This window comes from Culex quinquefasciatus, chromosome 3 (genome assembly GCF_015732765.1).
Source record: "Culex quinquefasciatus strain JHB chromosome 3, VPISU_Cqui_1.0_pri_paternal, whole genome shotgun sequence".
Classification (NCBI taxonomy): domain Eukaryota; kingdom Metazoa; phylum Arthropoda; class Insecta; order Diptera; family Culicidae; genus Culex; species Culex quinquefasciatus.
Window position 1 is genome coordinate 161,872,552 of NC_051863.1, and position 25,630 is coordinate 161,898,181.

At 37.6% G+C, this 25,630-nt stretch overlaps 4 protein-coding genes across 4 annotated transcripts; 2 read left to right on the forward strand and 2 right to left on the reverse strand.

The window, feature by feature from the left end:
- Window positions 1-6,491: 6,491 nt before the first annotated feature.
- On the forward strand, window positions 6,492-7,528 carry LOC119769841. Its single transcript, XM_038263542.1, has 3 exons — window positions 6,492-6,626; window positions 6,686-7,321; window positions 7,382-7,528. Exons 1-3 carry the CDS (start codon window positions 6,618-6,620, stop codon window positions 7,409-7,411), a joined length of 675 nt encoding a protein of 224 aa, XP_038119470.1. The 5' UTR covers window positions 6,492-6,617; the 3' UTR covers window positions 7,412-7,528.
- A 127-nt stretch (window positions 7,529-7,655) lies between these two features.
- On the reverse strand, window positions 7,656-9,962 carry LOC6037286 (integrator complex subunit 9). The gene is made up of 3 exons (XM_001847160.2): window positions 9,820-9,962; window positions 9,567-9,758; window positions 7,656-9,497 (listed from the first exon to the last, which is right to left on the reverse strand). The coding sequence occupies exons 1-3, from the start codon at window positions 9,826-9,828 to the stop codon at window positions 7,692-7,694; spliced, it is 2,007 nt and encodes a 668-aa protein (XP_001847212.2). The 5' UTR covers window positions 9,829-9,962; the 3' UTR covers window positions 7,656-7,691.
- Window positions 9,963-10,178: 216 nt separating this feature from the next.
- Window positions 10,179-15,690, reverse strand: LOC6037285 (odorant receptor 63a). Its single transcript, XM_038263541.1, has 8 exons — window positions 15,540-15,690; window positions 15,402-15,477; window positions 14,144-14,282; window positions 13,905-14,087; window positions 13,566-13,846; window positions 13,123-13,224; window positions 12,720-12,875; window positions 10,179-10,256 (listed from the first exon to the last, which is right to left on the reverse strand). The coding sequence occupies exons 1-8, from the start codon at window positions 15,590-15,592 to the stop codon at window positions 10,200-10,202; spliced, it is 1,047 nt and encodes a 348-aa protein (XP_038119469.1). The 5' UTR covers window positions 15,593-15,690; the 3' UTR covers window positions 10,179-10,199.
- Window positions 15,691-22,187: 6,497 nt separating this feature from the next.
- LOC6037284 (receptor-like protein 9a) lies at window positions 22,188-24,379 on the forward strand. The gene is made up of 2 exons (XM_001847158.2): window positions 22,188-22,358; window positions 22,419-24,379. Exons 1-2 carry the CDS (start codon window positions 22,345-22,347, stop codon window positions 23,782-23,784), a joined length of 1,380 nt encoding a protein of 459 aa, XP_001847210.2. The 5' UTR covers window positions 22,188-22,344; the 3' UTR covers window positions 23,785-24,379.
- Window positions 24,380-25,630: the final 1,251 nt, after the last annotated feature.

Here is a 25,630-nt window from a genome sequence, read left to right on the forward strand (position 1 = left end):
TGTGGGTGTGTGTTTTTTAATTAATTGAATCCGAAATTATTGTAATAAACCCATTACTGTCTATTACTAACTTATTTTATATTTTCTTAGTAGTTTTAATAGTTTTTTCGTGTTTTTATATACTTTTCCATTCTCTACTTTTTCACAAATCGACATTTAACAATTTTCTTAGTTGTATGACTTTGGGTAAATACAAGTGACTGTGCCAATTTTGAGCCAAATAGGTTAAGGTTTAAGGGTCTTTATTAAGCAATTCTCTACCAAAACCGGAAATGGATTTTATTTGTATTCCCTATGACCAAATAAACTATTTTGTGTAATTGGTTTATCCATACAAGTCTCCATACAATTTTGGCTGCTGTCCATACAAAAATGGTATGTAAATATTCAAATAGCTGATCAATTTGGTGTCTTGGGCAAAGTTGTAGGTATTGTTGAGGACTTTTGAGAAAAAATAGGTACACGGAAAAAAAAATTCCAGATTTTTTTATCAACTTTTGTTTCACTAAAACTCAATTTCCCAAAATACGTATTTTTTGATTTTCGAATTTTTTTTATATGTTTTAGGGGACACAAATCCACAACTTTTGAGCCATAGAGAAACATGGTCAAAAAATCTACCGCCGAGTTATGAATTTTTGAAAAAATAGTGATTGTTGGAAAAAATCGAAGTTTCATGCAAAAACAAGTTTGGCATTATTTTTTAACGCAAAATTGAATTTGAAATCGAAATGTACTTTACAGTTTTTTTGATAAAGGGCTCCGTTTTCAAGATATAGCCACCGAAAGTTTGATTTTAGCGAAATATTTGCAGTTTTTCAATTTTTAAAAATAGTGACCATGAGTGACCATTTCTAAAAATATTTTTTTTGAAAAGTTCAGAAAATTTGCTATAAAATTGTCTAAGAGACATTGAAGATTGGACCTCGGGTTGCTGAGATAGAGCCGCTTAAAGAAAAAGAAACACGAAAATTGAAGTTTTCTAAGTCTCACCCAAACAGCCCACCATTTTCTAATGACGATATCTCAGCAACTAATGGTCCGATTTTCAATAATAATACATGAAACATTCGTGAAATTTTCCGATCTTTTCGAAAAAAATATTATGAAAATTTTTAAATCAAGACTAGCATTTTAAATTGGCGTAATATTCAATGTTTGGCCCTTTTAAAATGTTAGTCTTGATTTAAAAAAATTCAAAATATTTTTTTCCAAAAGATCGGAAAATTTCACGAATGTTTCATTAGGGTGTAATATCAAAATCGATTTTCCAGCACAGCATTATATTAGTTCCTTTTGGGGTCCTAAACAACTCCCCAAAGTTTGGGAACGATTGGTTTAGTCCTCACTTTGCGCAAAGCGATTCAATTTTCCATACAAATTTGTATGAGAATAATCACTTTTTTGAATTTTGATATTTAAAAAATCCAAATTTCACGCTGTGCTAAAACCGGATTCATATTTGGATGCTCTGGAATGTGCTCTACAACTTTCCCGAAGAGAGTATTGTGCTAACTTGCTCCTGAAAGAAGATATAGCGTCCTCAAAACTCGTCTAAAACGTGATTTTCGATCAAAAAACACGTTTTAGACGAGTTTTGAACACGCTGTATCTTTTTATAGGAGCAAGTTAGCACCATACTCTCTTCGGGAAAGTTGTAGAGCACATTCCAGAGCATCTGAATATGATTCCGGTTTTGATATAGCGTGAAACGTGGATTTTTTAAATATCAAAATTCAAAAAAATGATTATTCTCATACAAATTTGTATGGAAAATTGAATCGCTTTGTGCAAAGTGGGGACTTAACCAATCGTTACCAAACTTTGGGGAGTTGTGAAGGACCCTATAAGGAACCAAAAAGTTGCTGTGCTAGCTAAATTTGGACAACTTTATTTTTTTCCATACAACCATATTACACCCTAATGTTTCATGCATTAACATTGATAATCGGACCATTAGTTGCTGATATATCGTCATTAGAAAATGGTGGGTTATTTTGGTGAGATTAAGAAAACTTCAATTTTCGTGTTTCTTTTTCTTAAAGCGGCTCTATCTCAGCAACCCGAGATCCAATCTTCAATGTCTCTTAGACAATTTTATAGCAAATTTTCTGAACTTCTCAAAACAAATATTTTAGAAATGGTCACTCATGGTCACTATTTTTAAAAATTGAAAACTGCACATATTTCGCTAAAATCAAACTTTCGGTGGCTATATCTTGAAAACGGAGCCCTTTATCAAAAAATCTGTAAAGTACTTTTCGATTGCAAATTCAATTTTGCATTAAAAAATAATGTCAAACTTGTTTTTGCACGAAACTTCGATTTTTTCCAAAAATCACTGTTTTTTCAAAAAATTATAACTCGGCTGCAGATTTTTTGACCATGTTTCTCTATGGCTCAAAAGTTGCGGATTTTTGTCCCCTAAAACATATCAAAAAATCTCTAAAATCAAAAAAATACGTATTTTGGGAAATTGAGTTTCAGCAATTTTTTTTCCGTGTACCTGTTTTTTCTCAAAAGTCCTCAACAATACCTACAGTTTTGCCGAAGACACCAAATTGATCAGAAATTCACTCAAAAGTTACAGCTGTTTGAATATTTACATACCATTTTTGTATGGACAGCAGCCAAAATTGTATGGAGACTTGTATGGGTGAACCAATGACGCAAAATAGCTTATTTGGCCATAGGGAAGGCCCCCACAAAGTTTAAGTCAAATAAAAAAATACAAAAAATAAAAATGGTTGAAATTGGCCGATTTCGTAGAGAGTTGCTCTATTGCTCGTTGAAGTTTGTTTGGAAAAAATCGCAAAAATCGCTCAAAGGGGCAACATAACAAGTGCATTGCCAGGCAAGCAAGCCCGTACGTGAGTTTAAAATCATTGTTTCTAGGTAGCTAGGTATAAGTTTAATGAACAGTTAGTAGGTTAGTTCTGACCTAATTTTTAAATTATTTTCAGTTAAAAATGTATTTAAAAAAAGGGTTTTACAGATTAAATAACAGGATTTTGTTGAAGACATTCTACCGCATCGATTGATTTATAAAAGTTGGTATTTTAGTCGAATTTCATGTAAACTTTTCTATAAAAAAAAGTTTCCGTGGGAGTGAACGGACTAATATTTGACTCATTGCACAGTGTTCGGAATGGCAAAACTAAGTGGAATAAATTGATAACTCCTTTATTTGACGTCCTAGCTAAATGGTGTCTTCGGAAGAGTTGTTGTACTTGAAAAGGACAATCTTTTGAAGTTATTGGCAGACAGGGTGACGACCTTCCAGGGTGCCAACCAGAATCTAATTTTGGTTGACATTGTACCTTTTATGTATCTATATTCCATAACGTGCGCCATATACCTACATTTTAACAGATAGGGGAACAGCATCTAATTCCAGCGTGCCGCTAATGTTGCCATTTTGTTTTACTTTTGCAATAAAATTTTGCTAAATAAACGTATTATTTGGATTTTGCCTTTGTATTTTTGAATTTTTTTTGTTTCAAATTCAAACATTTTTTATGTTTGAATTTAGTTCTTATAATTTCTATATTAATATTTGAAGAATCAATTACTAAACATAAAAATGGCGCAGTAAAACAAATCTATCTTTTTTGCACTTTTTTAAATGTTGTGTTTGTATAAAATTATTTCAAAAGATTTTGTAATTTTTTTTAATAAAATGCACAATAATGCAAAAAGTGTTTTTAAAGGAGATTTCAATAAGTTTTATCATGCCCATTGATTTATTTCATGTATACTAACTTTTCTCTTCAAAATTAAATTTCTCTGCAACCAAGCATTTAACCTGGTTCAACCTGCATTAGTTTATATAGAATGTTAACTTATAACCATTAAAATTTCATCCAATTCGGTCGATCCAGTTACGAGTTATGTAGAAAAACGTAAAAATCTCGATTTTGCTCTGGGCGGGAAGGGGTTAAGAAAATTAATTTTAAAAAAACTTACAACGACAAAAAAAACATCCACTTTAACGACCCACAGGTTTTTTGTGGTCTCTTTTGCAAGTTTCTGCTCGACCAATGAACTTTGAATATTAATGGTATTTAATTGCAATCGACAAAAACAATTACAATTCAATTTGATGCAAGTTTTTTTTAAATTATTTTTTCTTACCCTTGGTAACACCGTTATTTACAAGCAATAACTGTTCCAAAATGGATTATGATGTAACACACAGCTGAAAGGAACTGCAAAACTCTGTTATGTACCTCAAAAGAACTTATTGTATCTCGATTATTCACCAATAAAAACGAATTTGAATTTGAATTATAAATTATTTTTATTCGGTTTTTGTAAAATAAACAAATATACAGCAATTCCATTTGAAAAGAGCCTAAACCGAAAAAAGTGCTCCGATCAGGCTCAAAATTTTTCTTGGGGTTCCTTGGCCAAAATAATTAGACCCATTTTTTTTGTTTGGCAATTAGGGTAACCTACATCGTGCTAGGGTGGTTCGAAAAATGGCAATTTCGTCATTTTTCGCAAAAACCACTTTTTTCGAAAAATCATATCTCCGCGCCATCCGATTTTAGCAGTCTTAGACGCAAAAGAAAGGTAATGAGTTTGGCTATTTGGGAAAATGGTAAGAAGTTTCAAAAATTTAGCTAAACATTTGAAAAAGTCGTATGAAAACATAAAATGGCGTTTTGACCGTGTATGGACCAAAGAGCCTATGTCTGAAAATATGTTTATCGGATTCCTCGGGAAATTTCACATAAGATATGATTTTTTGAAAATAAAAACGCGCTACGCGCAAAACAAGACAATTGCGAAATCGGCAAAAAATTAACTTTTTTCACTAAAACTGCGATAATTTCAAAATTTTAGCGATTACATGTTTGGGTATCAAAATTTTCGTAATTGAAAGACGCAACTATATATAAAGAAGTGATGCCTAGGGTGATGCCAATAATCAACATATATCTTGATTCATGATTAAGAAAGAAGAACAAAGATAACTTTTTCAACTTTTATCAAACGTTAGTTCCGGCCCGCCAATGCTTCATAAAAATCAGATCCCTTATCTAGAAAAGGTTGGGCACCCCTGGTTTGGTTATTTCACCACAAAAATTGTATGAGAAACTATTGATTATGTACACAGAAAAAAAAATAATTTTGGTAGGTTGAAATTTGATTGAGTAAATATAAAAAAATGTGTAAAAATATAAACCTGATAAAAAATCATCAAAAACTGATGAGAATTCACCAGTTCCTGATGTGATATCACACATTATTTTTGACACAAAATCTGTCACCATTGCCAACAATTCCTAGCGACCTCGGAATTGGACCGGGGGGAGCAGCGTGAGAGCTATCACCACCCAATACCCGGGACTGAGATAAGCTATATCAGCATTCGGCATATACAAAGTTTCCCATAATATCACCACCGGTTAGCGTGTATTGGATTGGATACACACACATCAGGGTGGTTCAAATCCGGGCTTCCTCGGGACTACCCCGAGAAAAAAAATCAACTAATGGTCCTTTTCAGAAGCTAATAACTTTTCAGCAAAAAAATCTAAAAAATATGGTGTCTTCTGGAAAGTTCTAAATTTAATGAAGGTCCTACATCTGCGAAATGATAAAGATTGGACGACTGTTGCGCCCGGCACAGTTAAAAACTCAAACAGTTGCTTTTCTCTATACATTTTGACGATTTTTCCCATAAAAACATCAAGCGATTAGAGGGAGTGGTTCCCGTGGTCAGAATGAGCTCAAATTTGGAATTTAGCAAAATGATGGGTAAATCTTTGATTTCAGGGGGTAGAACTGGGGAAGCCCGGATTTGGACCACCCTAACACACATACACACAACATCTGTCACCATTCTCCTGATTAAAACTAATTTTTTTTTATCCTGTGTAGAAACGAAACGAAATATTCGTTTATTAATACTTCTTTTCCGTGACCAAGGAAATTAAAATTCAAACAAATTATTGTGAGAGGCAGAATGAATTAAAAAATTGAATACATTTCCAACCCTAGCCAAACGGAAAATCCAAACATACCTGTTGTAATGAATACACAGAAAAAAAATTGGAAGGTTGAACTTTTTGTTGGTTGAATATTACCTATTTTTTTAAATACGTGTAAATATATGAACCTGATGAAAATTAATCAAAAACTGACTCGACAATTCTTGATGTAAAATTACACATTTTTTGTGACACAAAATCTGTCCCCATTTCCTGATGAATAATCACATCATTTTTTTTCTTCTGTGTACTAAGGTGGAAGCAAACAGTTACTCACCATCATTGCACTTTTCTGCAAGTGCATTACGCTTACACGCATCAGGCGCATAAAGGTAGCTTTTCAATAGTTGATTTTTGATTTTCTAATGATGTTGCATTTTTTTTCAAGTTATACTCAAATCAAAATTTATGTAGGATAATTCAAAATAAATAATATTTTTATAGAACTGGGATAGAACCATCTATCTAAATTTTACCCTAATTACACACTACTAGCATTCTTCATTTGCTGAGTATATACTACGGCGTAGTTGACTCACTATCGTATACTACAACAGCAGTGCGGTAAAGTTTCCCGTTTGTATCTGTTAAACTTGCAGTGAATTTTGTCCAGCAGTTATGGCTCAGGTAAAACACTTTTTTGTTTTTTTGAAAATGTTATACCCACGGTGCGTTCTCAACTACAGTCCTTCCTGCCAATCACATATCAACCGGGTACGGTTCGCCTACCGGAGGAACTCCCCAACGGCTACCAACATCCCCAGTTTGGGTTGGACCTGCTGCAACCGACCCGCACCATCGTCTACCGGGAGCGTCCTTCGTACGGATGCTTTACCCTACCAATCACCGAGATCCTGAACGACTCCGGCCACATACTGTACCAAGTGAAGCTGGAGAACTGGACCTGTTGTGAACCCCCCAGGACAACGGTCATGACCGATCTACGAACCGGTTCCGACGTGGCTCGGTTCGAGTTGGAGCAGAAGTGTGGCTGTATATGTAGTTGCTTTCGAGCTCCGGAACTCAACGTCACCGTTCGGGCGGTGGCCACTGGGGAAATTCTCGGCGTGGTACAGTTGGACCGGGTTAGTTGCTGGAGGTACGACTTTACGGTGTCGGATGGAGCGGGCCGGATGGTGGTGAGGGTTGTGAACAAAACCCAATGGGGCAGACGTGCGACGTTTCACCTTTTGAGTAGTGAGGGGACTGTGATTGGGCGGATCACGGCGGAAGGGTATCACTATTACTGCTACCGGATGGAGTTTCCGGAAGGGTTGGATGTGGCGACGAAGACCACGCTGCTTGCGTTGTTGAATCTTTTGGTAAGGAGTAAATGGGTAAATTAAAAAAAAACATGAATTTACCCTTTTCACCTTTTTCAGGTTTTAATGAAAAGGTCATCCAGACGATAGATATTATTTTTTTATGCAAATAAGATTTTGCGCATGACACAAAACAAAACAGACAAATTCAGAAATATTGAACCATCAAATAAACATTCTATTAAAGAAAAACATGTCCTCAAAAAAGTCTTGAAATAATTTTGTTTAAGATTTTGTAGTAGATTTCCTCGAATTTCAAGTGATTGCAACGCACTTGTAGGTACGTCGAGCAGATACATTCAAGGCTGTGATACAAATAATCTCACCACTAACATACCTCATTTTTTCGCCGCTTTATTGCTCGCCCTGTTCAAAAATTCTGCACGCACTGCAGCAGCAGATCGCGCAACTTCAACCGCAAGCTCTGCTTCCCACCGCACACGATGCTCGTCGCCTTTTCACTTACCTTGATGACGGTGTCCTCGCTGGCCAGGTGCAGCGTCAGCTCGTCCCCGCCGCCACCGCTCTGCTCCACCTTGATGTCGGTGATGCCGTCCTGGGCAAGTTTTTTCAGAAACAGATTCACGTCCAGCGTGCCCCACTCGTACTTGATGTGGCGCAGCCGGTTCTGGCCCGGCGGTTGGAGGTGCGGCTTTTTGGACAGTTTTTGCTGCTCTTCGGCGAGTTCCTCTGGGGTGGGTTCGAGCGGGTGCAGATCGTGGATGTTGTCCTTGACGTGGAGCACGCCGGTTAAGGTTGAAATGGTTACGCCGGGTTGGATTTCGTGCGGGACGAGGCTGCGGGCCATTTGCGGATCCAGGTAGATTCGGGATCGTTTGCGTTTGAGCGGGAGTTTGATCACTTCGCCTCGCTTGAATTTGATGACCATTTTATCGGGGAGTTGATCGATTACGAGGTCCAGTTTGTGGGGTGCTATTGGTGGTGGTTGAGTGTAGTTTTCCGGGATGACGAGGACACCTGGCTTAAGTTCCTTGATGAGTTTGTTGGCCTGCTGGAAGTTGAGCGAAGTTTCGATGGGACAGTAGACGGTTTTTATGGCCAGGGGCTGGTACGGAGCTAAGGCTTGCAGGTACGGGAAGTCTGGTTCGGTAAAGATGATCGTATGTTGAGGGTTTGAACCCCAAAGTTCTACAAAGTGAACGGCATCTCCAAAGCGTAGACTAGGATGACCGCAGAAGACGACGCACGGCTGCCGAAACTCCGTGCTGAAACCTTCCGAATAGATGTGCTTAAAATGCTTCAGTTTTGCATTCTTCACCAGGTTGGCGTGTGGGAATGGTTCGTCCGGAATGTAGACTTTGTTTTGCTTGGACGTCGAGAGCCACTCCGCAAGAATGTTGGAATAAGCAAGTGAACTGTCCGCAACCGGTGAAATAAAGAACATCGGAATCTGTGAGAAGCCCTGGTTGTCCAAACTTGACGATAGACACTCAAACAGATCATACACAACACCAGACGGGTAGCACGGAATCAAGACCGATCCTCCGTTGCGCAAAGTCATCACCACGTTCATGCACAACTCTCCCAACATTCCGTCCGGATTCACGTGAGGAGCCTGCGTCAACCCCGCCATGATAATCACATCGGAGTACTTCAACGCTGCCTGATTAATCGGCCTCGGATGTGTCGTCAACGTCGACGAACCACTGATGTATGAGATCTTCTCCTGTCCGGAAACGATAATCCAATTGCTTGACCCCAAGCAAAACCCAGAACTAACCGGCGTTACCTGCAGCGCACCAAAAATGTCCAACTTCTGATCGTAACCCGTCATCTGCACCCGAGCCAAACTCTTATTAACCGCGTCCAAGCTGAACAAGTGGCGCCAGTTCTTCGGTTTAAACACGTCGTTCAATGGCTGTGGCAGCAAATGCTGAATATCCTTCCACATCCGGGCCGTATTTTCCTTCGGCGATGCCTCAATATACTCTACAAGCTCCTCCAAAAAGAACCGCCCAATCTGCAACGTCGGTTCCGTCGCGTAAACCGTCCCACTAAACCCAGTTCCCTCCGTAATGAACGGAAGTGCCATCATGTTGGTGTAATTTGATATCAAAATGACATCGATCTCGGAAAAGTTTATAATCTTATCCAACGGCGGAACAAACTCCGGTGCTGAGTTTATAAAGGCACAGCCACAGCACTCCTTAATTTCCTGCAAGCAAAACCAAAATAATTCAAATTACTCCGCTAAACAACCATTTCCCTCTTTCAAAAGCCTCACCCCATCGTCGAGCTGGATGTCCGGGTCGCGGCAGTTCCAGTTGGGCAGCGAGTGGAACCGGGCACTCTGAACCAGTGGCAGCGGGAGGAAGTTTAGCACCGAGTTCACCGACAGGCCACAGTCGAGCATTATCAGCAGATCCTTGAAGCTGACGACGTAACACGGCTTGGCCGGGTCACCGCTGAGGGCGTACTGAAAGGGGAGCATATCTGTTTTACAAAATACTTGATGCAGTCATGACAGGTTAACTTACCAGTTTCATAGTTGAGTTTCAGTTGAGAGGATTAAATTAAAACTAATTTACTGATTGAAAATATCTGAAGAAATTTTTTTTTTAATACAAATCGGCCGGCAGATCTCGATTTCAGAACGTAAATAAACAAATGTTTGACATGTCTCGAACGTTTTCTTACAGCAGTACCTTGAGTACAGTTTTTTTTGCAGCGGTGATTTGTGTACTGCTGGTAGTAAGTTTAACACAGATGTGAACAGACTAGATGCTTGATTGCGAATATTTCTAAAGTTAAAACTTTGTTTGAAAAGTGTGCTAATAAATAACGAGGCAAATATGTATTTAAAAGGTTTTTTGTTGATCGTGATGTACTGTGTAAATTTGTTGGGCAATGTATTCCTTTATTCTTCTGTCAATGTTTGAAGTGCCGTAAAATACGATACAGCGGTTTTGACGATCTGTAACAAAATGAAATATTTTAAATAATTATTCAAAGTTTATACATAATATTTAAAGTTAAATTAATACACAAGAGCGTTCAATAAACAAGGGCGTAACAAAATATTTTACACTCAACCCCCGGTCGTTGGTCACTTTATCGTATGACACTTTATTAGTTTGTACCCCGTTGGTTGGTCAAAGTCAAACTAAAAAGTGACGAACTGTCACATTTTACACGGCGCCCAAACATTCTATCAAAACAAACGTTTGGTAGTGTGTGTGAACTCTGTATAAAAGGGGTGTCAAACTGAAAAGTGACCCCGTCCGTTTGACAACAGTTGGTGTCAAACCATCGGGGTTTGGTAACACCGCGATTAAAAATAAGATGGCTGTAAAGCAATTTTAAATGAAACTTTGTACACCAATTTCATGTTTCAAAATAAGTCTACTTCATCGTTTCGTCCATACATTTCTCCATACAGTTTGAAAAGCTGGCCATTCCAAAATTCTTTGCTAATTTTCGACCATTTTATCTCTAAGTGCACCTCCAGCGCTGGTGGCAAACATCGCAGCAAATCAAATTGGCACTTGACGTCAACCCCACCGCGGTACCTGTTGCGGTAGCAAATTTGCTCTCAGTGCTTCGGGATTTCACTTTGCTACACGGTATTCAGCCTGTTTGCTACTGCATCAAATGGTATTATGCACGGAAAAAGTTAAATATCAGAAATTTTTTTTTTAAAAATCTGATAAATTTCAAAATAAATTGAAAATTTTTAAATAAAACAAAACATTTAAAAAAAAATATAAAATTTAAAAAAAATAAAATTTTAAGAAATTTAAATTAAAAGAATTTTGATTTATTTTTAATTTTAATTGCTATAAAAACTTGAACTTAAACTAAACAATAACAATAATCACAAATATAAAAAAAAACATGAAAAGATAAAAATAAAAATAAAACTAAAAACACTCCTAAAAAAGCTTCTAGCTTGAAATAATTTATAAAATTGAATAAAATATACCGTAATCTGGGGTGAATCGGGACTACAGTCTGAATAGGGACAGCAGTTTTTAGAGCACTTAAAGCTTTTAAATTTGGAAATGGATGTACACATTTTGGTGGCCTGAGTCTGTTCTAACCGAAACCAAGCAGAAAAATCAAAATATTGTGCTCCAACATGGTTAAAAATGCTGTCCCAATTCGCCCCATGTGTCCCGATTGATCCCAGTTTACGGTACCTAAGTTTTAAAAGAGTATTCTAAATCTTCAACAAATTAAAGCAGATAAAAAATAAATTTGAAAAACAATATTTTTAAATTTTAGGATTTTTTATTTTCAAAGTTTACAATTTTGAAATTTTAAAACATTTGTTTTCTTTTAAATCCTGATTTTTGTTTTTTTTTTTAATTTTTGAATTTCTGTTTTTTTTAATTTTTGATTTTTTTTCATGCTTGCTCTCACCAACCAAAGCAGACAACAAAAATCTCCGAAACACGCATTCAAAACTATGCTCCCGGCTTGCCGGTACTAAGGCTTTCTAGGCCCAGTGAAAAAAATATAATTTAACCCAAAAATTACGAACTTCTCGTCACAGTGTCCTGATGCAAACAATGATCGAGCTCGAGCTGTCACAGCCCTGCGAAGTATGTTGGCTGACATATCGGGCGGCCAGTCAAAAAAACCAGCTAGAAGTCGCCTGACAAAAAACTTTTGCTAGAAAGAGATAGGAAACCTGATGCAAACAAACGTGAAGCTGTAATGTAAACATACTTTGAATGTGTTGGTAAATTTCTGACTAGAAAGCTTTCTTGTCTGGTACACAGAAAATTACATTTTTATTATCTACATATGGACTTTGACCAAATTTGGTACCTGCTTTTAAACGCGCGGTGGGGTGGTGGGAGACTCGAGTGCAAACTCGGGAGCAAAATTGATGGGAATCAAAACGGGTAGAAAATTGTTGAACTTTCACCATTTTCGAAAATGTTTGTCCTTTGAAATTTTCGATCGGAATAAAAAGTTTAATGAAATATGCTAGGCGCCATGAATCTTTTACAATTACCTACTGGTCGTTTCATCAGACGGAATGGCTTTTTTTCTAAGTTATCCTATTCTACCCCGCACCTTAAAGAGGTAGTAAAAAAAAGTTTTTTTTTATCAGCCAAGTATTAAACATTCCAAAGGGACCATCCATAAACCACGTAGACACTTTTTTCGAAATTTCAAATTAAAACTAAAGAAGCAAAGATTTTTAAAGAACTCAAATAAACTTCTGAACTCGTGAGAAATCAAACTGTTATAAAAGGCACTATCGAGAAATTAAAAGTGCAACATGGAGTTAAACTTTCTGTCAAGCTTCTGTGAAGTTTACCATGACAGTTACGAAAGTTTAATTCCATGTTACCGGCTCAAGTCTCTCTTTTTAATTTCTCGATAGGGTTACATATAGTCACTATAAGTCCATCTACAAACTTACGGCCAAATATGTTTCAAGTGACATCACAAACATGTTGTATGCACTTATGTCCACCGTTTTCTGCACGTCCAATAGTAGAATGTGCAGCGTTGTTTTGAACTTTTTTGAGCACTTGTACCAATCGCACTCGTACACCGATTTCGGTAATTCCACGCTCTAGGTGCATTATAGCCATCACCATCATACAGTTTGGCATTGAATAATTTCCCCCGATCCAGAGGGCGAAAAAGCATGAAAAAAAAGAAACGAAATCAGTAAATTATGCAGTTGTTATTGGGGCTTCACTTCTGGTCATGTGCTTGTGCCCATTTCTTTCCCGCGAATGACGTGATTTAATTGCACTCTGGGCACAAGGACTCCCTCGCCCGTTTGTTATGTGGTTTTGTTGATGCGAGCTGTTTACCTCGTTCTGGACTCTTTGTCCGTACCAGCAGAACTGGAGCAGTTGATAGAACGCCGCGATCAAATACAGTATCATTACCAAGGTTTGGGAATCGCGCTCACTCTGGAAGGGAAGGGCATTTTTAATGAATTTCGTTTTCATTTACAAACAGTTTTATAACTTGTAACTTTACTTGATACTAAAACAACAACAGCCTAATTTACGCCAGATATTCACAACAGATGTATGAACTCCATGAATATGACATTATATTTCATATCTAACACAATTCAGCATATTTTTACTTACAGCATTTGCACTGGTGTGAAATGCAATCACACAAATGATCGATGTACTTGTGAACACTTGAGCCACCAAAACTGGTGAGAAAATCTGGTTGATACCGTCCAAAAACCTGCTCATACAAAATAAAGATTAACAGTGGATCATGCGTCTCCACCAACCTTAACAAACTTCAAAGCCCTCGTATGATGTTTGATACATTCGTGCAGAAAGAATTGCTTTTCGGCGTCGTTGAAGTTAGCGTTTGAAGTCTCTTTGATGATAAGATTTAACGAGCTAAACATCGTGACCAAATGCATCGTCAGCAGAACATAAAGTCCATCGAAGGAAATGACTCCGGCCCAGGTCGTGAAGCCGGACAGAGACTCCGAGCAGAACAGTAGCTCGTGTAGTGGACTATGGTACTTGGCCTCCTCCATGTATCGATAATAGGTTTTGTAAACTGTAATGATTCAAAATCGAATCAAAAACTTACGACAAAAAAAAAGTCAGGACTTAACCAAATCGCTTGGGAATGTCATTCCCCTGGAACAGATTGACCAGATTGATTACAGCCGGCACTATTGAGTATGTTCCGGCCACAACACCAACCGACAGGCTGTAAAGGCGCAGATTCAGGTTAACCTCTCTCCATTTGGCTTTCATGATTTTATCAATTTTTGTGAATATGTCTTTGTTATTTCCTGTGAAAAGAACGATTTGTCCTAGGATTACACATATTTTCAGAGATAAAGTTTACCTTTCTTCAAGAAGTTGATGCTTTTCAAAAATTCATGCCCTTTCATCTGTTGAAGCATGATGTAAATTTCGTCGGAAAAACTATGCAGTCGCATTATCTTGATTCCAGTGACCGTTATGCTGCAGAAGGAACACAAGCCCTGGAAGGAAATATAAGGACATTGCAAATTTTATTTCAAGTTTTTGTGAGCACACACTTTTCATCAAAATTTTCTTAACAAATCTAAAAACAAGAAATCATTATTTATTTTACACAGATCGAAAATAGGTGTAAAATAAGGCTACAAACTGTACGGATTTTTTCCTTACCGTACGGAATTTCGACCCTCTCCGCGGATTTTTAATTGGCCGGAATTTTTGTACGGATTTTTTGCATAATACGGATTTGATTTGGAAATTGAATTGCTTTTTTGATTTGGCCAATGCTTCTGCTAATTAGACATTTTTGTTAAACTGTAAGTTCAATTCCAGATTTTCTTCAGTCCAAAGTTGACCATCAATAGTTCGAGAGCTTTTCTTTGTGAAAAGGTCCTATGAGCTATTGTCTTTCATATGTTTGAAAGACCTCATCAAAGAAAACTCTAGAATTGTTCTTTTCAAATTCCTTAAAAAACATATTTATCCAATAAAAGATCCAAAGGTTTTCTAAAGCTTGTGAAAGCTTGTGTTTTTTAAAGGTCATATAAGCTATTATGTTTCACAATAAAACGTCTAGAAATGTTTTCGTGTAAACAATGTGAACGATATTCGTAAAAGCAAACATGACATTCCGTAAATGTTTAAACGTTTAACAAAAAGATGGTAGAACAAAAAGATTCAGTTCATCAAATCACGGTTTATTTTGTGATTATTTTTAAACGTACAAGTCATAAGCAATCTGATAGCAAAGTGAAATTTGTTAGCCGCAAAAACGAAACAGTTTTATATTTTCAATTCTCAAATTCCAAATTTATCAGTTTTTTTATCAGTTATAGTGTCATGTCGGCAAAGTGTACGGATTTTTGCTCAGCAAGAGTTGGTAGCCTTAGTGTAAAACAAAAAAGTTATAATAATTCCATAAATTCATTGATATTTTGCAAATTGCAAATCTGCAGAAGCATTAGCATTAATAAAGAATCTTTTAGCTGGATATATATTTTTACATTAAATTCGAAAAAAAAATTTAAAAAGCAAATTTGATTAGGTTGGCTGGCTGCTTTTCATGTAAATTACTACAAAATTTAAAAAAAAAAAACAACTGGATAAGAATTTCATCTTACCTCCGTAATAGTTTTCAGCTCTCCCATATTGGCGCAGAAAAATTCGACCTGCAGATAGGTGTTGTACCAGTGCATACTGGTGATAATGGTTTTTGAATTACTGACAAATTTTTAAATTACATTATTATTATTACATACATGATCATGAAGTAGTACAGACGATTCCACCAGCTTTTATTCTCACCGACCATCTTTTCCGGCCAAATTCCAAGTGATGCGGACAATGTCCGCAACCAGAAAATACTTTTATCATTTTGTTCGGATGAACCTGGCTCCGGTAGGTAGTGCTCCAATTCCATCGTTTTGATTTTAAGAACTTTTGGCAAGTCATTTGTGCCATTTTATACTGAAAATTTAAATTAATTTTTCAAACTATCAATTTTCCGTATCTACACCACTTTCAAGATCATTATGTGATTATCACCTCTATTATCGTTATCTTTTATCCATGGATTTTGTATGAGTGAAGCGCGTCGCTAAGTGAACATGTGCCAATGATAAATTCATCAAACACCCTTTGAAGTCGTGATCTACTTTGTGGCCTGCCAGACAGAAATGATTCACCTTGCTCGTCGGCACCAAGCACGTGGAATGGATCCTGCTGACTCAATGTCGACCAATCTCGGTCTCGCTAATCTTTGTTTTGGCGCGAAAATTTGAGACACTATTGTGTTTGATATCTTGTTAATTAAGGCAGAATTAATCCCAACGATACATTGCTACGAAGTTATCACAATGACACATTGAGCCGCGTGGGATTATTTCTCGAATTTAGTAAGAATTAGCACCTTTATCGTCACAGTTTATCGTCGATTTAGAAGGAGAAAACTGACAGAAGAGCGAAGCCACTGCGCGGCCGAAAAAGTCGCGTACGCCGTGATGATCCAGAAATTGGATGGGTCATCCGGTGGCGCTACGTAGTTTGTGTACTGGTCCAATTGACGCGTGCAGCGTAATTCGGTCGATAAATTGGACGTACGACCAAGTCGTTAGAAAGTGTGCAGGACAAAGCAGACTTTTGAGGTTGTACTTTGTCCTCTGTTTGATAATTTTAAGATCTCACGGATAAGTACAGTTCCCTAACTTAAACATATGAGTGCAAGTATAACTGGTTTAAAAAGTATTTGTAATAGCAAAGGGCAAAAAAAAAAAGTATCACAAAATGCTTTAAATTACTGTTACAGTTTTGCTAAATGCTATCAAATATTTTCAAAAATGTAATGAAATATTTTTTTTTATTTTCAGTACCGTCATCAGGGGCAACATTAAGTTATACAAATTTCCTCATTTTTGTATGACTCAACCTCACCCCCAGACCCAATGTCACCCCAGATGACGTTGTTTTTTTTTTGTCCCTGATTTTTGTCTTCCTCACCTTACTGAGGATAGGCTATAAAATAACTCGAAAAATAAAAGTCTTAATTCGAGCTCCTAGACCCACCTTCACGTATACATATCGACTCAGAATCAAAAACTGAACAAATGGCTGTGTGTATGTGTTTGGATGTGGATGTGTGCACCGAAATATTCTCACTCAATTATATCAGCACTGGCTAATCCGATTTAGTCCGTTTTAGTCTCATTCGATTCGTCTTGGGGTCCGATAAGTCCCTATTGAAAATTATGAAGTTTAGTAAAGTACTTTAAAAGTTATGCTAAAAAACCTATTTTATAGAAAATCCGGAAGGTTGGTAAAAGGGTGGTTTTTGTAAGAAACCCCGTCATGTTATACATTTTTTGAAAGGTATTCAGAAGACCTTTAAAACGAGCCAAAATATTGAAGATCTGATAATTATATGAAAAGTTTTAAGCACTTAAGTGATATTTATACACATTTTTTAGGCTGGATCTCAGATATTGTCATGAAAACGCTGCCCAGATCTATCACGCGACCCATCGTTGGGCAGGTAATCAAAAGACCTTTCCAACGAGTACTAAACTACGAAGATCGCAATCCTCTTTCAAAAGGTAAGAGCCATTAAGTGTTTTTCATACACTTTTTTGAGGCCGGATCTCAGATATTTTGGTAAAAAAAGATAAGCAGATCAATCAAGCGACCCATCGTAATATTTGTAATCAAAAAACCTGTTCGTTTTGCCTAAAAGATTCAAGATTTGATTACCAACAGTTAATTATTGTGAGGAAGACATCAACCGCCTTAAGGGGGATAAAGTAACGTTTTTAAGATAAAAAAAATTAAAATGTACAATGGCCTAATTGCTAGAACCAACCCCACTAGTACCTTTTTTACACAGGGAATTTTGAGCATACGCCGTGGGACTCTAACCGGATTGATCCACACGGGCGGGACAGATATTCTAGAGTAACTTTATTTAAATCAGTGACATCAGCGTAATATCACATCAAGTCATGTGGTTTATCTAATGATAAGAGGTTTGAATACTGAGGTAGTACGACTTACACACGACACTAACGTTTCTATTTCAATCTGATATCAACCGTTTGGTTACGATTCGCAAATGGTTTCTTCATATCTAATCATGTCTTGTTCCCACCAGTTTGATTTTGTTTATCAGCAAAACCATTTGATGCATGGTTTTAACTGTTCCATCTATTCATACCGTGGTCTTGGGACTTTCCAAGAAAGTCGACCATCAACAACACGTGATAGGTTTGTTGTTAGGTAAGCTATCATTATTTCAAACTTGTTCTGGTTCAAACCTGCGTCAGAGGCTGAACCGTTTCCGGCGATGAGCAACTGGTTATGGGAGCCAGAACAAACTAGCAATTGTTTCTGAACATCATGTTTTGCTAATCAAAGGCCCATTGAATGATTACATTTTAATTATTTGGAATTCGAAATATTTCCCTTCAGCTAAGCCGTCACCAGACAGAGCGTTATCGTCTCCCGTGCAGAGCACGCGATATATTTGAATGGATTTGTTGATTGTAGGGATTGTTCAAGTGGACAATTGAATTCTAATGACAGATTACGTGTCTGGAAAGTGATAAACTTGAAAGGAAAGTCATATCGATAGGCAAATTGATAGTGTAAATTGAATCGGCTGTCACATTCGTTATAATTATATCAATATTGATTCTTCTAACATTTTAATTGGCACAAGAAGCGTTAATTTAATTAGTTTCATCAGGTTTCGAAAATATGAGTGGATATGAATATAAATTTGCACGGGTAAATCACACGGCTGAAAAAAAAACTTCGCTATAAAACCACACGCTCGACAGTTCGAAAAGATTTACCATTCACTCTATTATTTATCGGAGATAGAGAAAAGAGATACACTCTCAATTTTGTGGGACCGATGTATCGAATGTAAGAGGGTCGGTGGACTGGAACATCAAATCTATTTTTGAAAGAACATGACTAAAATTATTAAAGCAATTTAAATTGCTTCTCAGAAAAGAGTTTTGAAACATTTACAAATATATTCCAGACTCAATTAAATGAAGGGCTAGGAAAAATTTCACATGGGATAATCGAATCAGGAAAAAATAAATTGTTTAGCTTAAGTATGACCCCTAAACTACTCAAAAGTGATTTAGAATTTTTAAATTCATGTTGGAGGCCAATGTGGTGGGTAGAAAATGCATTTTGTTATTGAATAAGCATTCAAATATTGAAATATTCAAAATCGGAATTCAAAATTGGTGTTAGACACAAGAAAAACAAATTAAGAAATTAAAAAAAAAAAACAAAAAAATGTTCCTGGTTCGATTATCTAATGCCCCATAAAAATTTTCGGATAATCGAGGCTTAGAATAATTGGATCTGGACTGTACCCGCAATCGATTTACCTACATGTAGAAAATCACAAAATCATATTTCAGAAAATTCACTAAAATCACTCCTGAATGTTTCATGAAAATATATCGTGACTGCACTGAGTAAGAGACGATTTAAGTTCAAAATATTGCCATGCGCAAAGCGAAGTGTTGAAATTTGTGAACGTTTTTCTCTAAACACCGAGTTGATTTGTCTCGATTTCTCGAGATGGGATAAACCAAATTGGCTGAACTTTGGGGAAAAGACTCTTAAGACATATCCCGTGTGCATGGCGAAGCCCGATTTTAAAATTTAGCTTTTTTTTAAATACAAAAATCACAAACTGACGATTTTTTAAGGAAAAACAAAAACATATTTTTATCTTTTAAAAAAATTAAGTTTTTAAAAATCGGCCTTCGTAATGCACACCAGATCGGTTCAACGAGTCTTCACTAAAATTGTGAGCCAATTTAGTCAAAGCAGTGTTGAGATATCGGGATACCCGTTTTTTGAAACTGCTAACTTAAAATAGCTATATCTCGGAAATGGTACGTCCAAATGTCTTCCTATTTGTTTTGGTAATAGATGAAAATGTATACGATAATGCCCTGCAGAAAGTTTAAAAAAAAGTTTAAATGTGTGCTCATACCAACCTCTAACATTTTTGACGATTTACATGTATGTAACCCAGATGGCCTCGTGGTTAGCGGCTTCGGCTGCCGATCCCTAAGATGCTATGGGGCGCGAGTTCGATTCCCGCCTTATCCTCCTGGCCTTCTTTCGGTTGGGAAGTAAAACGTCGGTCCATTTGCGTAAAAGAGGTTTTGGGTGACTCACCACACATAACCTTCGGATGCCTAGAAATGAGCAGAAACTTGCAACAGAGCCCACAAAAGACCCGGGGCACAGTGGTCGGAAACGCAAATTTAGCAGGAATAATTTATTTCCGCTTCAGGGATGCATTTTCGAGCTTCGGTGTCTAAGAAGCATTTGTTAAAAATGAAATTCTACGTCTTTTCGTCAAAACGATATTAGGGTGGTCCAAAAATTTCTAATATTTTCAAAAACTATCTTCGTTTCTAGATGAGATAGAGGTATACTTTCTTCGACAGTATTGTAGTACTAGCAACTTTAAAAACGCTGTAACTTTTTACCAAAATGACCTAGCGACTTCGTCACTTTTTGAGGCGTTTTGGCCACCAATGCGTTTACCAAAAACATCTCTGGCGTGTAGGCCAGATCCTTGCGCATCTTTTGGTATATATAACATTGAAGTTTGGAGCATCCTGGAGCTCGGTACAGACCTTCAAAGTTTGGCATTTTTTCGAAAAATCGGCCCCGGCAAAAAAGATATGCGTCGCACCTCGCGACGCCCGAGACGCCATTTGATTTTGCTGGGACCGATTTTTCGAAAAAAAACTTTGAAGGTCTGTACCAGCTCAGGATGCAAACTTCAATGTTATATCTCCCAAAAGATGCGCAGGATCTGGCCTACACGTCAGAAGATGTTTTTAATGGTAACAAAACGCCCCAAAAGTGACATTTTTGAAAAATCTTTTTTTACGGGTTAAATCCCATTTAAAATTGAAGGGCGGAGCGCCAGCTCCTGTTACGCCCAATCAAGCTCATATTTGGGATTTAGGCTCAGTATGCCCACCGGAACAAACCCCTGAATGCCCGCCAAAAAGTCATTTTTGTTACATCCTAGTATGTAACCCCTTAATCCGATTAACACAGCGTGGCCGTAGCTAAATACTATAATGGGTTTATAGCTGTGTACGTCGTGTACGTAAAATGTGATAGGAATAATATTTTATCGGTAAAAACTCCGTTATTCATTGTTTTAAGCAAACCTGGCCGTATAGGTAGGATATTTATAGTAATAGGTTTGTAGAGAAAATTCTTGCTTTTAAAACCTTTTTTATAGTTTGTTAATCCGTTTTGACTGTCAAAAGATGTTCAAATTGTAGCAAAATCATTTTTAGGCTGATTTTTTAGTGACAAACATGGTTCCAGAGAATCAAGGTCACTAGAAGTTCGCATAAAAAAATGTCTTTAAAGAGGAATATATTTTGGCAAATTGTTTTAGCAAAAAGTATTTTCTTATATATTTTCCATAGAGAGCGATTTCGATTTTTTAGGCGATAAGGATGGAAAAAGGCGTTTTTTCACGATTTTGCAAAAACCTTATTTTTTCAAGTCAATAAGTAAAAATTTGATAAGTTAGGCACACCTTACGTAAACTAATGAAAAATACCTACCAAGACATTTTAAAAACTGATTTAAATGTCTTGGGACCAAAGAGCTAAAAGCTGAAAAAGAGCTTTACATATAAATAATTCTAAAGAATGATTTATTGAAAAAAAATGATAAATTGTAAAAATAAAAAAAAAAAAAAACTTTGATACAATCTCATCTCTCAGACCAAATGTCACCCCCACTGATCGTACTTGGAAAAATGAAATTTCATTTATGTTCTAGTGATTCAAGGTACAATAAAATTTCTCTAGTATATGAAAATAAGCCTAGTCTGTTACTAAGCAATTCTGGTCACACTTGGTCATCTCGAATTTATCATATTTTCTCACTACCAATGTGATCGAGCCCGCTACGTAGCAGCACCACCTGTTGTTCATCTCCGTAGCGGATGACTGACCTGCAACTATACTTACTTCGCGGGAATACCAATATTTTGATTGACTAGTCCGTCCGTCCAACAATACCTGTCTACACATAGCTAACCACGATGCCGGTACTGTTACATTTCACACCCCCACGCGTCAACGACAACGACGGTGATGGCTCGTGACAGCCAATCACAACATGCGGTACCCGAAAAGCGCCGGTTTATCAACGGGGGTCCCACCCTCACAAACCCTTCTCTGAAGAACTCACGAGAAGCTCCTGCTGACAAGAGCACGAGAGAGCTCGCGTCCTGCTAATCGATCGTATTGCGCGCCTCGAGTTCGGCTTTCGAGCTGAGTGATAACGATTCTATAAAAACCAATCGACCAGCCTCTCGGACCGTCAGTCATTGGGAGTGCGAATCTTCAGCTGGTCTGAAGGAAGTTCGAAAGGAACGAAAGGGGATAGTTTAAGTTGGGGTATCACTCGGATGACGCGTGTGCCATGTGTGGATACTAACTGTTTGGACTGATTGTTTTGATTGTGATAAAAAGTGGATAAAGTGTTACCAAAATGAACCGAAATTTGTAAGTTTTGAAATGTTTCAAACAAGTGAATTTCAACTAATGTGTTTTGTGTGGTTGCAGTTTCATTTACTGGACGTTTGTTTTGTGCCTGGTGGTCGAAGGATACGCGGTGAACTACACGTGTACGGTCAATCCCGACGGGTTCTGCATCTTCCAGGGAGTTCGGATTACAAGTGTTGAGGAAGCTAATGATGTGGACTTGCGGGCTCCCAGCTATGACCTGACGAGGATTAAGTTCCGCGAGTCGGAGATGTTTGTGTTGCCCAGCAGGATATACTCGACCTTTCCGCAGATATTGGAGTTGCGTGTCTGGTGGCAGTCTTTGCACAGTATTTACATACCATCGAATCTGCTGCATCTGGATGCCGAACGAAATCGGATTAACACAATCAGCTATGACACCAGTACGGTGCCCATGCTGAAGAAACTCGAACTGGGTCACAACAGGCTCAAATCCATCGAAAACATATCTTACTTTGAAAATCTGGAATTTTTAGACCTCTCTCACAACGATATACGATCCATAGATTTGGTTCTGTTTCAACGGTTTAAACACCTCCGTGTGCTTGATTTGGCGGCCAACAACATGGCCATTGTGAAAAACTCTATGGAGCACAAACTGGAATCACTAGCAGTATTACACCTAAACGATAACCGGCTGTCCTACCTAGACATCAACGTACTTCGGCAGTTCCCAAACTTGGAAAAACTTGACCTTTTCAACAATCAGCTAATGTACATGGAGTTTGAAAACATGCGCTCGATGTTCCCAAAGCTTTCAATTGCAAACATCTACGGCAACGACTGGAACTGCGAAAATCTCGCTGAAATGATTATTTACTTCAAGAAGATCAACATCCTGGAGTACAAACTGTACAGCGTGCTCAAGTGCAGGGAACGCGCCGTTGACGGAATTTGTTGTTCGGAGGGAAAGGCACTTACGATCCTAAAGAAATCAAACCAGTACTTCTCAAACTATGTGAATGAGCTAAATCTACACAGCCAGCACATAATGCAAGAGATGAAGCAGTCCAAGCAAGAAATTCGCAAACTGATCGAACACGAGAACATGACCCAGGCATCACTGAAAGCATTCAGCGACGACATGAGCGCAATTCGAAACCGAATCGAAAGTATCGCAGCTATAACCGACGGTAATAATGGTAGCAGCACCGCTCTTCCTCGACAGACCAAGAAACATGAAAAGGTCGACAAGCTGGTGCAGGAGATCCTTAAGATTAAACAAGATCATCAAAGTCTTGCTCGCGAAAACCAGGTGTTTAAGCAGCAGATCGAGGGCTACGAAGAGATGAAATCCATCATTCAGGAGCTGAAACAGGAGAACAACAATCTACGGACCAAGCTGGCCAAACTGCTTGATGATTTTCACGAGATTAAGAGCGTCAAAAGTGTGCCGACGGCGTGACTAATGGAGCACCGTCTTCACGGCGATTGGGACACTTTCTTGTAGCATCGGCAGAAAAAGAAACGGCAGCGGCTCAAATCACTAAGCCGCTCTGTGACACATCAAATTGATTGATTTTAGCACGCCCGGATGCGGTCGTGGGAGCGTTCGAGCCCTTCTCAACTCCACTTTCTAGAGTTAGACGCGGAATTTGCTGGACAAACGTAGAACACGGAACGGAAGAGTCGATCTCTATCCGAACGTAGTTTAGATTTAGGAAAATCGTCTGGGACGAGCATAGATCTAAGAAAAGCTATCCCCCTCACAGTTACCACAAGCAAAATTGCCGGACATTTGAATGGTAACTGATAATGGGGCCGGTTTGATTTCGGTATCTGACTGTCATAGCTCGGGATGACACGCTGGTATGCGCGTGCTCAAAAGTTGGGAAAGTCCCACCGAGGACAGCTCACTGATTGGACACACAGTGATAGGAAGGGAAATTAATTTATTTACTTAATCAAATCAACAGCTAGATGCAATTCCAAAGAAGCTTTAAGGCATTTCACCAAGTGTTCAAGTAGTGAAATAAATAATATATTTCAAAATGTACAACAAATCCTGTTTGAAATACATATCACACACATGTCATCACAGGGAAGGTTGGAATAGCTCTATGACGTATTGAAACGATGAAGGGAGCAAAATTGACTTCTCACTTGAAGGCGCATGATGATCGCGTGATCAGTGATAAGGTACATGTCATTGTGCTTTCTGAAAATTTTCTGATTTGCATTTGGGAACAATTAATAGATATGAAGGTAATTTTGACACCTAATAAATTTTCGTTTTGGCACAAACGAAAAGTCTAAACTACCAAAGCACGCTTATACTTTTTCGAGACGAACGGAGACGACGACTCCTACACCTGCTCTGACCTAACGAACATTTACTTCCCCATTCGACGGAAGGCGTGATCAGACCAAATGCCACCGGAGCCATCTGGGATCGAACCCAGGTCAACTGGGGTGTGACCTAGACTCGGCTACTAGATATAGAACTTAGAACTATAGAATTTTAATTGGGCCCTAAAATGAAGCTTAGATTGCTGATATTATTGTTTACAGCGATAAAGCTTACCTTTATGAGTACAATGACCCTTTGTACGACCACAAAGAGTTGAAAATGGATTTTTAAATCAATTTTGAAAAATTAACCTCGCGGTCCTTCTTGACATAAAAGCTCCTACTTGACAGCTCGTTCCAAGGGGACCATAGTATATCCATCGAAAAAATGTTGTCTTGTCAAAAAAAATTTTTGGGTTAAAATAAAAAAAGGGATTAGAAATGGTTTTTAATCGTGTTTTTTACCGTTGTACATAAAAATTTACATAGGGCTTTAGTACCCAATTATGTATCATCATCTGAGGCGAATCGGGTCACATGGGGTGAATTGGGACTGCTTTTTTAGTAAGGTTCTTTTGAATTTTGATATTTTTGATAGATTTCGGTTAGAACAGATACGATTAATGCAAAAAAAAGTTGACAAGACAACATTTTTTTGATGGATCAACTATGGTCCCCTTGGAAAGAGCTGTCAAGTATGACCTTTTCTGTTTATTTTTCAAAATTGATTTAAAAAATCCATTTTAAAGCCTTTGTTGTCGTAAAAAGGGTCATTGTACTCAGAGAATAAGCTTTATCGCTGTAAACAATAATATCAGCACGGTACTTTAAAATCGAGTGGATTTAAATGATCAGAGCGATTGTCTTCTAGTACCAATTTGTAGTTTTGAATTAAAAAAAAAACTCCAGAAATGCACATAAAAAGTTTACTTCTCACACTCTGTTCACTAACGTAGTGGAAA